Genomic DNA, 15,760 nt, shown 5'->3' on the forward strand with positions numbered 1-15,760 from the left:
GCCCTCCACAGACCGCCTGAGGTCAAATGGCAGCAGTTACCGTGGCAGGAAACCCCCCAAAGCTCCTGTTTATTTATGATTTTATTGCTCCACTCCTCCTTCTGCACTATCCTGTTCTCACATCTGCATATTCACGGCTGGTTGCAAAAGGAGAGAGGGGGCATGTGGTGGAGTATGTGGCAGGAGTGGCCGAGTGAAATGACCAGCAAGGATGTATTTATAGACTCAGTGTGGGGTTCGCACGCTCACAATAGTTGACACACACATGCTGTCACACACTCACAATTCACTTCTGTGAATCCGCTGCTCTCCCTGCAGACACAAATCCATTATTCATTTCAAAATGACTCATTTTTCGCCCCATGGCTCCTGGCAGTAGTGTGGCGCATGACCAAGGGGAGGGAGGGGGGCTACTTTTTCTAATTAATGCAGATTGTGCAAGAAAACAAAAATAACATTTACTCTGATGTCTGATATTACAGGAGTGCAGGCGTGAAACAGCGCTGGTGGCAAAATCCAGCTTTTGACCTACGGTAACCTGGCACACTCACGACTGTTGCTTGTTTTCAGGAAACAGGTCAGCGGAGCTATCCTCGCAGACTTCTAATGTAGATTAACGTCTGTTTGTGTGTGGTGTTTTTCAAGTTCTGTCAAATTTTTTACTTACGAAGTTAACGACCAAATACGCCAGTGTACAGACCTGCAGCTACGTACTCTGCATCATTCAGCATGAGTAAATACTGTAAAGGTGCTACAGTAAAAAAGAAAAGGGCAGATATAAGCAAAAGCTAAGGATGTATGTTGTCAAAGCCGAAGAAAGATGAACCCACCTCAGCCTGTCCTCTTGAGCCTTTTTTAATGAGCCTTCCGAATGTCAATGAAAGCGTTGCATGTACGTTTGCTTTTTACACTATCTAGCTATGTAGTGCGTTGACAGATTGGACTGGGGTCCTTCATGGAGTAGAGATCACATACATAGATGCATGTACACTCACAGGCATGCAAACACACAGAAACACACACGCACATGCTCACAGGTATCATTACTCCATGCAGCCCGAGATCGAGGTGGGGCCACATCTTCTAATTCAAATATTTGATAAGGTGAGGCGCAGTGCTGCTTTGCATGCTATTAGACGGCAATCTAAATAACATTTACATGTCATTTACGTTTATTACCTTTTTTTGAAGAGTGGTGTCAGCACTGCGCGCATATTAAAGCGCATATTTATTCCACTAGCCAGCATGGTTCCTTTGCGGAGTTTGCAAATGAATGCAAATGCAGGTTTCCTCCCCAGACAGCTTTTGAAAGGTAGTGGTTATAGGAAATGGTTTTGAAATTTGCAGACAGTGATAATTTGTGGGAATGATGTCTTAGTTGATTTGAGTCTTCGGTCAAGGAAATATCACTGAAGCACATTCATTTTGTTCTCAGACCCTGGCTTCGTCTCATGCCATGATATTATACAGATCAATCGATGAAAATTTCTAATTTTATTGCGATTGCACCACAAATTGTTTGCAGCAAGTTGGTTTTGTTTCTTATGGGACAAAATAATTTCCCTAACGCAACACGTCATCTAATCAACTGACAGAACAGTTTAACATACTCTCTTTCTTTGTCTCTGATTTGATTCTTTTTATTTTTTCCTGCCTTCTCATTGCCGCGTTTTTCTATGAAACTTTATTTAGGGCCCCAGAAAAATACTGTCAATTAGTGCGAGCTCGAAAAAATAATGAAACCGTTTAATTGCATTAACATAATGTCTTTGAACGATCATTACCAAAAATGGACGCGATAATAAAGCAATTACTATTTTCAGACAGCAATTAGCCTGGCACCTTTCTCCGATGCTATAATTACTAACAGCAAGAGAAATGTGGATGGATGGATGCGTTGCAAATCTGTGAAGGAGCTGGAAGCAGAGGAGAAGATGAAGATGAAGATGGGCGAGATAGGCTGTCAAAGACCAGGCGTATCACCCTAAACACGCTATTCCCCCCTGACACATCCACAATAACCCTCGAGAGGAGCAATCGCTTCCCTCCGTCCGCACACAATTTCAATGTTGTTTTGCACACATCTCTCCATTATGAAAGATTTTTTTGGTAACGGAGGAGATGTTGAAATAGAGGGAGCGAGATGGAAGGAGCGAGGCAGGCATGGACGGAGGAAGGGAGGGAAGAATGAGAAAGAGAGATTGGTTTTCATGCCTGGTAGTCAGCGAGCCTGTAAATCTCCCAGGAGCGTAGTGGAAGACAGCAGAAGGTTGATAGTCATCCATCACTCCTGACAACCCCACTGCTCTGGAAGGGCCTGACAGCACAGCCCTGCCTGAGAGAGGGGGAGCGAGAGCGGGGGGAGAAAAAAACACAAGCAGCAAGATAAATAGAATGAGATGCTGCCTGCAGAATGAGCAAATTAACTCTTCCATGTTTAAAGCAGAAGGCGAAGGGGGGCAAAAAAAAAAGAAGGTGAGAAGATAAATGCGCGGACGCATGGGAAGGAGGGAAGAGGAGAAGTACAGCAGTTGGCTTTTACAGGCACTCTGTTCATCCCTCACTGAGTGCCTGTGGCAGCGGCGGTGATGCTGCTGAGGGAGTGGAGGTGGACAGGCTGGGACTAGCTGTCCTCGTTGGGGTGGTAGAACACGTGGCTCATATCTAAAAAAAAAAAAAAAAAAGTGGAAACTTCTTTGCTTTAGTTCCTCTTTCTTCCATCATGTCTACCTTTTATTGCCTTTTGGTGCTTCTTAGGTGTACACACCTATTCACACGGGTGAATTCCTGAGAGAAAGGTTTGAACCTTTATTTACCTGTTGCAAGTTAATCTGGGTCTGCGTCATGTGAATATTAAAGCTTTCATGTGGTTCTTCGTATAAATGAGGGTTTGTTCATTTAAGCCCTTACCAGTGGAATAAAAAAGATGCTTTACAGAACTCTACAGAATCTGAAATCCCAGAGCAAACTCTAGGGCGACAAGGAAAAACTCCCTTTTAACTGGAAGAAACCTCGAGCAGAACCCAGCTCACGTGGGAGGGGGGACCCATCTGCTTGAGGGCTGCCAAGTAGAGACAGAAAAAAAGAGAGAAGAGGAAGAGAGGCGAGCAGAAGGAGGAATGAGATGATACGTACATCAGATTAAAGCGTACATGCAGCATCTAAACATAATAGAAAAGAGTACAGTATATAGCTTTTGAAGTAGTAGTCCATTTAATTACATTGCACCATTATCCTTTTGTTAGACTTAAAATCGATCAAATGTTTTCATGGTTGTGTTTAGTCACATATATTTCTTCAACATTTGAAAAAGTTAACAAAGTTCCTGCATAACTCACGAACCAGGATTCATTCAACTCAATCCATCACAGCTGAAAACACACTCCAGTCCTGCGCTGTCTGGGTCACATGATAAGAGAGAGAACAAGGGAGTAAACTGAACTAGAAGCGCTGCACCGAACGGACATATAGAACAAGTGTCATAGTTCATATTTACGGCTGGCAGAGGGGTGATAATAGGGGAACTGCATGTTCAGAGAACACAGAGCCTGATTATGAGGGAGCTGACCAAACAGCCTGTCAATTAAACGGACTTAAAGGCGCCGCAAAAATGACAATCTGTGGCTTGGTGATCATGGTGCGCTCTCTATATATACTCGACACGACTCTGAAGCCAACACACGGACTGAGACGCTCATTATAAAATCACAACGTGGTTATGTGATCCCATTACAGTGCCACGGTCTTTCTATAGGCATGTGCAGTATGTGGCTTGGTAATTAAATGAGAGCAATAAATTACTCCTTTAGACGTGAACTAATGTTTATCTTTGGGCTTTCACGGTTGTTCCGTCGCGTGGGCTGTAAAATATCCATTTAAAATACAAAAAAGGTTAATGTTTTCCAATCCTGGCGTTTGTTTATGTGTGTGTACGCGTCTGTGCATGCTATGTGGCGGTTGTGTGTGTGACCTCCATCAGTGTCTGGAGGGTATTGGCCGTTGCTGTCAGTCAGTGCGAGAGAAGCCCTAATTAAAGAAGTTCCAGTTGTACATCGCCTCACAATGGAAGGAAGAGATTGCCTTTCAACTCTGCGCTCAATGCAGAAACTTCCTCCTCCTCTGGTTGAATAAAGGAGCCTGATACAAAAAGCCGTGAATGCCTAAACCAAACAAAAGCTCTTTAAAAGACTGTCACCATGCTATCTGATATCTCCTGGAACTGCATTGCTTTGAATAAATCTTTCTCAGTGAAGGAGGGAGAAGGAAATTAAAAGCTGACATTTAAAAGCCTGCTGCTGGGACTCGTGGCCCCCAGGATCAATAGCTAGGTATCCCCCCCCACCACGCACACACATATTAGCTCACTTTTCCACGGGGCATCTCAGACTAAGTACAAACAAACCGTAACTACTTTAAGAATATTACTGTGCTGTTTTGCTGGCATGTCTCTTTGTTTGTGTGTGAAGGAGTAGGCTGAGCAGCAGACAGGGGCAGGGTATCGTCTAGTGTTTGTGTACCTGTAATGTGTTTAAAGGGTTCCATCCTCCTCTTACTCGTGTCAGCACCTTGAGCTGACATTGGTCACTGGGGATGTGAACTGTCAGCAACAACATCACAATGAAGGAAAAACTAGAAGGTAAAAGAGAGCAGAGATAGTAAGGTGTGTGCGTGTCTGTGAGGGTACTTGTGTAGGTGACATTACTGACATTTAGTTGTGCAGGGTGACATTGTCAGCATGTGACTTTGTGAACACTCTGTCAAGTTATGTATAGAAGACTTGCTCAAGGTCACGCGCGTGTTCCCGAAGGAGTCGTGCCTGTCCCCCTTCTCCCTGACATGCAACTCCCACGCACACATTTTGTGTTTGTCCCACCGTGCATGTGCGAGACGGTGACCTCCATCCTTTCCCTCGGTGTTCCCCTGTCACACTGTTATCCCCACCTATAGCGGCCTGGTAACCTTCCTCACTTATCACCAGGCTTTCGCGACGCTAAACCACAGCCGTGCCGCCCTGCTTCAGCAGGCCTTCGCCGTAGTGCCACCCCGGGGGACTCACCCAAATCCCAGCGAAAACTTTGTGATAAAATGAACGTGTATTACATGAGTTTAGCTGAAACCTCACCTCTGTTATCATGCTAGCCTGTAAGAGAAAATGACACCTTATTCCAGCATTGGGATAGGGCCGGGCAATACATAACCAAAAAAAACAAATCTACTTTATTGTGATACATAGGCAGCCCTTGGGCATGTCAATGGGATTTATTGATAAAAAATGTAATTAAATAAAGAGTCACTCCTAGGTTTGACTCTTTGAGTGGAGGAACAACAGGTTGAATTTCAAATTTTCATTCTTTAAATGGTTTACTGTTTGCTCTCTTTCACCACAGTGTGAGATTATTGCAGTGCGCCGCTTTAAGTGAACATTTTTCACATTTAATAAAGTGACGCAGCTCAGAAGAAGAATAACAGCATAAGAATAGCATCGCTTTAAGTCGAAAAATAAACAGCAGTCTGACGGTCTGTTTCCAACCAACCGTGCAAACAGAACCGTTTCAACACCGAAGCTGTGTTACTATCTTTATTTCGTATTACTCGATCGTCTTCGCTGCTGCAGCCATTTCTCAAGCTTGCTGTGGCCGGACTAAACTTCAGAGAAGTGGCCTTTAGGTGACAACAGAGGGAGCACTAACCTCCATCTGTCATCAAAGTATGTGCAATTGGGCCCAACAAACATGGACAGACAGACAGTTCTTCAGGATGACCCTATTACTGCATTATCTACACTTGTTTAGTTGCAGTTAAACCAGAATTGATCAGTTAAATAAATAAATATTGCTTTGAATTAGACAGCTATGTGCACCAGTCAAAGTTAAATCACAAAGCCTGTCTGTAATCTTTAAACTCTTCTTGATGACGTTAATTAGTTTACAAACTGTCTGCTAGCATGATCATGTGTATGTTTCTCTGTTGGACCTATCCTTTAAAGGATTTTAGTGACTACATTTCATTAGGTTGCACGATCATAACAAGCCTGGTTAGCTTCAGAATATGAGTCTGGCTACCACGTAGTTGGGATTTGATTATGGAGCATGTTTCAACTGATACAGAGATAAGCATCTAAAAAAAAACGCAATTATATTGTGCTACAACGAATCAAAGACATTTTGATATAAACAAAAACACTCAGTCGTGCGCAGATGAAGTGTAGGACCTCGTCTTTCACAATATAAAACCCTCCCACACTTGTTTTCATTGGTACGGCACATCTTTACCAGAGCATAATAACAGAGACCACATTTCTGTCGCAAAGATTTAGGGCAGGTATAATCGGGCTGGCTTGAGAGGACTTAAACCACATTCACGATATGTGCCCTCTTACATCTTCTGTTATGGTTCACCCTCACTCATTGAGAAACACTTTAATTCATCCAGTTGCTCAGTTAATTGTGAGTTATCAGCTACTTACTGATGGTTGTTATTAGACATACACTGCATATCTCTGCTCTGCTGTACACCGGTTCAACATGTGTTTGCCAACACCAGTGTTGCCTAGGTGAAGCTCATCTAAGGTATGAGCAGCAAATTACCAGTCTTTTCTCTCACAGTTTAAGTTATAATACATACATGAGGACATTCACATTGCAAACTATATTGGCAATGTATCGTCACTTCTTTGACAGTAGCTTTTGATTATTACCATTAATATGAAGTGCAGCAGTTATTCCTAAAACTGTGTAATCGGCTTTGTTTAACCATTCATTTACTCTCTATAATGTGCACTATAGAGTTATTGTGTTTTTCTGTACAAATATCTTTGGTTTGGACTTGTCTGCGTGTGTGTGTGTGTGTGTGTGTTGTGATCTTGGCGGTGTCAGGTAGTCCCGAGTGCTGTGGGTAGCTGGCATGCTGTGCGTCAGTGATCAGACTGATCAAAGACAACAAGAGGGGAACAGGCAGAGCTGCCATGAGCTATCAGCCTGACTATCTGTGATGGCTATGGACAGGGCTCAAAGATGCGCTTGGCTGTGTTATGCTGTGATGAAGTCGGGGTGTAGCCAGGGTGATTCAGTGAACCACTGTTCGGTGATGACTACAGGTAACCATGCCTGATACCTAATCTTGTCCTAAATAGATTGTTATGGGTTTATTTAGACCAGTGGGCAGCATTTCACATGCGGCGTTGCAGCAGTTTCTGTTTCTGTTCACAAAGCATCGGCACAATGAATGAAGAGGACAATCTTCTTTAAACTGTAAGATTAACCACATGCAGACTCTTTTACCAGCTGACAGCATTTTAGCAGAACTTGTTATATTAAAGGTATGCAAATAAACTACAGAAAGGATGCCTTCTTTATTGTGGAAGTACAAAAATCTTTATTTAAAATGTGAAATAATCTTCAGTTCTGCAATTTTTATTTAAAAATAAACCTACAAGTGTATATTTGGAGCGGATGGAGCAATTAATCACTTTAATAACATCTGGACATTCTGGACATTAATATTTTTCTCCCCAACCATCAACACCCCAAAAAGGACAAAGTACTCATTCTCTGCGTAGAGGTCTCGGCCTACACATTTAGAATGGCATCTTTAATAATTTATCCAGACTTCATCCCGGAAGCAACGCTATCTGGCCCCAAACGGGATCGATGGCGATCAAAAGACAGCGTTTTGGTCCTGAATACAATCCTACCCTGGGGCGACTCCAGCAAGGCTATTTTAGTGCCAAGCCCTGTGACTGGCTGGCTGGCTGGCTGGGCGGCAACTCTGTTTAAAGGTTAACAAAGACAATGGGATGGGAATTAGTGGTTTGGACTGTCACTTAAAACATTTTAAATGAGACGTCCGGTCCTCCTTTGACACTGATGTACATCCCGTGCTCACAGCGGACGTCCCCGTGACCCTGAGATGAGTAAATTATGTTTCAAAAGAAAAACAGCTACATTTAAGCTACGTTTTTTTTCTTTTTGGCTCTCTGCGAGGAAGTATTTCTTGAGTCATTGGTTTTGATCAACTACCTCATTAAATCCCTGCAGATATATTATAGTTATTTGCTGCTGAGAGAGGGTGAAAATCTTACTTATTGCACCATTAAGGTTCATTTTAGTTCTGCACGTTGTAGGATTCTCTTAGCCAAAGGAGGTTCAAGTGGTGTAATACAGACAAACTGCCTTCATGCCAGGCTTGTAAATATTTCTGCTCATAACAACATCTCATTTAGATTTGGCATTTTCAGAAATGTTTGTTTTATTCTTACATCGATTGCTTAAGGATGTGTGTGTATCTGTGTAGTGTGTGTGCGCGCACGTGCGTGTGTGAGAAAGAGAGAGAGAGAGAGAGAGACACCACAGAGACACCTGTTCCAGTGTGCCATTCATCAGTGATGGGGATGGTGCAGGGTTTTGACACGCTCCGTCGACATGACAGCTCAGACAGCATGGATGTTAATCTCTTCTAACTGCTCCCAGCCTAATTAAATCTTCCAGGGTAGCACACGTGTGCGGGCACACACACACACACACACACGCGCGCAACGCACAAACATACACGCGTACACACTTGGTGGCTTCTAAATTGGTCCTCGTTGTGCGTAAGTTTTAACGATCTGGAGAATTGGCCCTGCAGCAGTTTGTTTGATTCTAAGGGAATGCGATTCCATGTTTGGTGTGCGTGTCTGTATATATGTGTGTGTGTGTGACAAAAAGAGAGAGAGAATTTGATTGGTCAAGTAAGTCACCAAGAATTTGGCTCCTTTTGTCAGTAATTCCTAATGTGTGTATATGCAGCAATCATTGAGCAAACATTTAATCGTTTTATTTGATTTTTATTCATGCAAAACTTGTATATTGTTCTGGAGGTCTCCACATACTCAGTAGGTCGTTTCATGTTTCTGTTCAGCTGCTATCTTATATTATACTGTCCAAACAGCCGTGGGTGGATTTATTGTAGATGTCCATCTGATTGACTATATACTGTTTAATGATGGATGAACCCTCCGTGAGGTCAATGAGAGGGGCTCCGCCATCCTAATCTTGCCATTGCCTGACTCTTGGCTAATTCAAAAATGGGCAAAGAGGTGGAGCGTGAGTGGAGCCGAGGTGGGAGGACACCCACCTCTCACTTAAAGTGGCCACTCAGTCATGTGTAGCTTTAAGCCTTGATATAAAGAAATCTCCTCCTGTATAGGTATCATAATTAAGTTAAAATAACTCAAACAAAACTGATTTTTGTACCAGGTTGTCAACATGGTTATTTTTGTTGTGCTGTATTTGGGTATGTTAACATGGAGGTCTGTAAGGATTGACTCACCTTTGGAGCCAGCCTCCAAGTGGCCATTCAAGGAACTCTGTGTTTTTACACGTCTGCCTTCAGTGGTGTCCAATCTGAATACAACCACAGGTTTTTCATGTAGAAAGAATAAATGGCATTAAGCAAGAAACCCAATTAACACCATTCAACGAGTCTTCTTTCAATGCAGCGCCTCGTACATCATATCTAGCAGGAGCATCAATATTAAAATTCATTATACTCACTGTTCACTATTTGAGCACAACATCCATCCCCCTTTCTTTACTCAACATGAGTTCAAATTGTCTGTTGTACAGACTCAGTCTTTTCAATATTTCCCAGTTTTTCTCCGACAGTTTTCAACAGCACCGCTGCATGTAAGTGTCTGGCCGTGCTTTGGTGTCTCCCTGCTACCTCGGATTGACAATTTAAGTTGCAAACCTAGTGTGGCTCCAAAGACCAAGTCAATCAGTGGCAGGTAACAGGCATTTGCAGCAGTTCGGTTTTCAGTGCTCCTCGGTGGCTGTGAGCCAAGGATACCACTTGTAGTTACTGAAGTGAAAATGGTGGACAAAACCCACTGTGGCTCGGATAGGCTGGCTAGCTTCGGAGTTGGACTGCCTTTCCTTACGATGTTCAGCTTTTCTTGAAATGTCTGTCTTGAAAATGTTTTTTTCAGTGTATATCTGCGGCCACGTCAGTGCCTTCTGTTATTTCTGCAAGAATATTTTAACTTGTGTAGGTCACTACAAGTGCGGTTTGCTAGCTCTGACTAGTGCGTTCTCTGACCATCCAATCAAAACACATGAAAATGTACACCTGCTAGAAGGTTATTTATTTATTTTTCTGCAATTTCCCCATTGCGGGACGAATAAAGTTTTTTTTTATTCTTATTCTTATTTTTTAAGCTACAGGTGCCTGCTCTGTTAATTTTGAAGGTCTCAAGACAGATTTATTTTTCTTTTCTTTTTTTTTCTGCTGGAAGCAGTGCAGCCAAGAGAAAAGCTATGAAATGAAGAGGATAGACTATTGGGAATAATTAAAAACACATTAATGGGAAAAAAATATTGAAACTGTGATTCTGATTATGTTTAGGCCAACAGAGAAGGCCCTAACAGCCCACTACTAGAGGAACCTGGGACTGGCTGCCCTCAAGCAGATGAGTTCCTTCATATGAGCTAGGTTCTGCTCAAAGATTTTTTCTTGCCACCATTGCTTTAGTGCTTGCTCTGGGGGTCTCAGGTGTCTTACTTTTTCGGCCCCAAAGGCGTAACCGCTTGCTTCTTGCCTAGAACAGGCACCGAAATCACAATGAAAGTTCCATTTTGGTGTTTATTTAATCTGAAAAATTGTAAACCAAGGTGAAAGAGGAAAACGTCGACATATATGAAAGAGTTTTTGTTGATTTTGGAGCAGGTTCTCTCAACCGAAACCACAAAAAAAATTATCTTTGTGCCGCATGTGCGATAAGAAGATGGAAATGCAAACGCAATTTCATGCAGAGACGAATACCAAAATAGCATGGGCCAATTCACTCTGCTTAAACTTGACTTCATAACGCCACAGTAAAGTCAGGTAATGTTTAGAGCCCTGAAGGGAGAGAAACCCTTCTAGCTAGAGAAGCCTAAATACGTAACTGCTGTTTTTGTCTCATTTTCCACCACTACATTACCGTCTAAATGCTTCTGTAAATGATAGAATGGATTCTAGATCCAGGTGAATGAGATGGCATATACAGTATTATATACCAATTTTAACATTATACCAACAGAAAGGGATTAGCAGCTTCTGCACTAGATTTTATTGCGGATGCAGTTTCAGTGGAATATTACAAGAGTCTTGCATCTTGAAAGTAATGGTGGCTGTACTTCAAGTTTTTAGAATTACACTTCTTACTAAATGGTCCAGGTCTTCTCTTGGTTGTTTATAAGCCTCACAGCCTCATAGTTCTTCTTGTAGATTAAAGACTGAGTTTCTGATTTTTAATCCTTCCCCATCTTCCTACCAGTCCACCTGTTTGTGCCCTTTACATCTGTCCATGCAGCTAGTTTCTCCCACCCTTATTTATCTCCACTGTGGAATTATCTTCCTGTCTCATTGTCTCCCTGTGTGTTCCTGTGTCTCTACCTCGCTGCACCACCTTTTTTTCTCTGCTTGACTGTCTCTCAGCCTTATTTTGTGTATCTCCGTGCCTGTGATTCAGTTTTCTATTTCTTCCTTGTGCCCGTGTCTCTGTCATCTGTCCAGTCTTTGCTCCCTCTGAGTTAAACAGGCCGAACAAATAGATTACAAACAGTGGGTAGAGTGAATCTAAGGAGGAAGACAATCTGAATTTGTTGTGGATAAAGAATGAGGGAGGAGGCTGCGCAGTCAAAGAAAGCCAGTGGAGTCAGAGTAAGGCTGTATTTGCCTGAGGGGAAAAGGCTGAAAAGTAGCTCTTGCAACAGATGTGCGGGGCAGTAAAGTGTAATTGAAATGCCAGCAGCAATGGTCTTATCTCCCTGCTACAGGAGCCTGCTGCCAGTCTCAACATCAGTTAGATGTCATTTTACCTAAGTCTGAATCAGCCTGCCACAATCCGCAATCCCCATTCCTCTGATGCTAGGCAGGAGAAAAGGGAGAAATGGATGAGGGGGAGGGAGAGGAGAAAGAAAAGGAGGGAGAGGAGGGTGGGGAGTCTGTAATAGGATTTCAGTAGCACCCAGTTAACTTCCACCACCTGGACTTAGTTGGTAATTTGATATGCCCCATCAATAGGATTCATTTACCTCACCGCAGTATTACCATTGCCATTCATTTGACTTTTTAAAAAAATATATTGATTCATTTCACTCTCCACATTTTCCCACTCATCCTGATCCTAATCACACTGGAAGTGGGAGGAGGGGGAGGACGCGCCGTTCCACAATATTCTAGCTATAGAAAGTCCTGAGACCAGAGGAGGTGGAAAGCCAGTCATCGCGGCTGTCCTCTGCGCTCCAGGCGAAGCTTAATGTTTTAGGCCAGGCAGGATCCCTACGGGGAGAACTATAATGTCCTCCCAGATTAGAGACCGGCACTCCTCGGAGCTGCTGCCTTTTATCGGGAACTTTGTTACCACAACATGGGATCATCTGCGGGATATTAAAGCCTTATTTCCCGTCTATAATGTTAGTGTGTCACATTTCTGTGTTGTGTTATTCATGGCGGTAGTGACAGCCCCCGTTTAAGCGTCTTTCACAGCTTGAGGTTTAGAGTTTACGGCCACTTCCATGTAATGTAAGGCGCAAATGATTGTTTCTGAAGTGCACATTTTGCCGAAATCTAGAAAATGTGAGCAATTACGAAGCAACCCCTGTGACTTTTCATTGTAAACAAAGTTGCCAAAATGCATTCTGTCCTCAGGGCCTGACAAATATACTCAAATAAACTATTTTGAGAATATTTAAGCCTCACATTGTTTACATTCATGTTTGCTAGCTTTGCCAAACACCTTATTCTGATCTTGGTTGCTACCTTAACGTTTCTTTGCACTCAACAATTGCAAATTTCATCAATACTGTTTGCGGCAATTTGAATGCCGTCTTTTGCGTGACAAAACTGGAGCCCCACTCGTGGATTTCCACTGAGCTTGAAGACTTAAAGATTTTAATGTTTGTCTTGCAGAGGGTGATTTTCAACGTGGTCAACTTCTCCAAGACCAAGAGCCTGTACAGAGATGGCATGTCTCCTGTGGTCAAGTCTACCAGCAGACCAAAATGGTAAGTCTGCACCAATGTTAGCACCAATCCTACAAACAGTATTATTTAAATGTAAATACTTTGTGCTTTTCACCATAAGCTGTATAAGAATACCTTTGAATCTGTGAAATTTGAATCCACAATGTGGTCACCAGAATACTTTCTGAAGAATTTCTACAGCTTTGGGATGATTTTCTTCTCTGCCCAGTAGTCGACACCCACACTTTCTAACACACATACACACACCCAGAAGACGGATACTTTAGATTTCCAGAGTGGATGCGTCTGGGTGCATTAGCATGTGATCCATTGGTTGCCTGTATGATGGCTGTCTGATGTAATAACGTTTGACTGATGTATGCAGAGATGTGTGTGTGTGTGTGTGTCTGTGTCTGTGTGTGTGAATGAATAGGTGTGGCAGGAGGGATTGTGGATGGTGCAGTGGGGCTGGGCACGGCGTCTGCTGAGCAGGCTGGTGTATCCAGTGGGGCGAAGAACAGGGTAGCGTGATGAAGTGATGCCGTCCAAGAGGAGCCCTGACATCTGTCATCAGGTGATGGAGGGCATCCACAGAAACTCCAGGCATCTGCCATTCTGAGCTGAGAGCGTCTGGTAGCCTAACGCCTGCGCCGACCATACCGTAACATGCCGGTCGTAGGCTAATAGAAAGGGACAACGGGCACGACTCTGCAGACAGGAAAGATGAACTGCTGTCTTCGGTACAGCGCAGTGTAACATGATGCAGCTTACCTCAGCCCTCCTTGCTCGCTTTGTTTTGGTTCCATGTGGTGCAGTTGCAACATCTCTGTCGTGCTTGTGAAGGTATGGCTTTTTCACAGTGCCAGAGCCTCTATTATTGTCCCTGCCTGCCAAGTATTTCACTGTTGCTAGCTATTGTTTGCTTTGAAATTGGTGTTATTTCTCAAGTGAGTGTAGTTATACTGTCAGATAAGTTACTGTGCAGACAGCGCTACAGTAAAAAGCAAAGTTATGTCCCTGTCTCTAGATGTGACACAACTTTAAAGCAGTGGAAATTTAACTGACAGTTTTGCCAGGTAATTAATTTCCCAGGTTATGAAAAATGCCACTTCCCGAACGGTTCTCATTTGACATAATCTTGAATGTTTGTGGCATTAATCTGTGCAGCAGTCTTGTTGGGTCATTTAGCTTCCAAAGCTTTTCTTCATACATTAATCTTGCAACCTTGGCCATGTCTATGTTTCAATAAGCTCCCTTAAATAGGTGTTTAAGTGACAGACACGGAAGGAGGTAACGTTGCTGTGGCTAATTCTGTTTCAACCGCTCTTCTCAGCGCTGTGCCGTCTAAGGGACATCGTGTCTCATGCACTTGTAGAGCCATTTCCAACTACCTGGGGCTTCCAAGACAGCAGCTGACATTGTTTGTGTCCCCACAAAGTGGTGGGGACACAAGATGCTTTTAACACAACCTCCTCTATTTGACTTTCCATGAGCACAACAAAGCACAGACAGCTCCTAAAGTAGCAATCTTCTTTTTGACAGCTACAGATATGGAATAAATAAAAAGGCAGAGCGTGGAGAGCTTCGCCTGTCTGATCCAAACTCACGCAGGACAGGATGAAGAAGGTACGAGGAGAGAGAGAGAGATGGAAAGAGAGAGAGAGACCTGCAGGAACAGGCCGAGAGGATAGGGGAGGAAAAACACAAAGTACAAGAAAGAGATTACTGAGACAGGTAGACAGGGAGGAGAGAACGAGAGGGAGTGGGCAGGAAAAGATTGCTCCCCAACTCCCCACCGCCCACCACCACATGTCTGTATTTATCAAAAGAATCGTCAGCATTAGCTCAGGAGTTGAAGCCTTTATCTCCCCGTGCAGGTGCCTTATGTCCTAGGGCCCCAGCATCGTTTGGTGCTAGAGGCTGCAGGGCTCGGCTGGCCTCAGCTAAGCCGGGTGTCTCAGGGAGAGACAACTGGCAGATTACAGTCCAGCAGGACGTTCATTGCTGCAGGTGGAAGGATCTATCCTCTATATCTTACACCACCCCCTTTTCCTTCTGTCCCTCACTCCATGACTTCCCCAGCCAGGAGACACAAGAGCTAACAGAGGCCTGGGTTCACATATCGTATTAAGCACAGCTACAGGTTACATGTTTGATGAGCAAACTAATTAAAAACGATTATTACTTACAGTGGGCTGCTCCCAAGCAGTTCATCAAACCCAAGTGGACCACTAATTGTATTCTGTACTATATCGTGTGGAGCATGTGGTCCTTCATATCTTGTGTTTTTTGTGCTGTGGAATAGCAAAATACCACTCTCACAAAACTAAATTTGTTTAGTAGGGAAACTGCTGAATAAAAGCAAGGCAGTTTCTCTGTGCAAACACTAGCATCATATTCATTACTCAATGTGACTTCCAGACGTATTAGCTGGCTCTTGGAACTGGGAACTGACTTAAAGTTCAAAGTGAATAAGGACCGTGAATGCTTATGAGTCAGAGGAAAGCGAGTAAACCGTATTTTCTTGTACTAGTCTGCCGAACACAACAGCCCCCTTGATGACACTAGGTGCCAACCACACTCCCTGCGGTCTGCTAGTTGTTAGACTGCTAGAGCAAAGAATTGCTCAGCATCCTCATTTTCCGAGATAAGCTAATTAGAAAGTCAGAGAGCGTGGTGTAATGCAGCTGTTGGAGGCCAGAATGCCGTGGGGTCGGGTAATGGCCAGGACGGTTGCACGAGACTGACTGCACCAACCAACAGATGCCTCACGC

The 15,760-nt window shown here is 43.4% G+C and overlaps 1 protein-coding gene across 1 annotated transcript in view; it reads left to right on the forward strand.

Annotated features, from left to right (window-relative positions):
• agbl4 (AGBL carboxypeptidase 4) overlaps positions 1–15,760 on the forward strand; it is a 256,733-nt gene that overhangs the window by 88,556 nt on the left and 152,417 nt on the right. The window contains exon 4 of the mRNA XM_084549003.1: positions 12,934–13,028. Within this exon, the coding sequence (XP_084405129.1) occupies positions 12,934–13,028 (95 nt within the window). The remainder of the gene's footprint in view (positions 1–12,933; positions 13,029–15,760) is intronic.

Source organism: Chelon labrosus (assembly GCF_963514085.1).
Source record: "Chelon labrosus genome assembly, chromosome: 7".
NCBI lineage: Eukaryota > Metazoa > Chordata > Actinopteri > Mugiliformes > Mugilidae > Chelon > Chelon labrosus.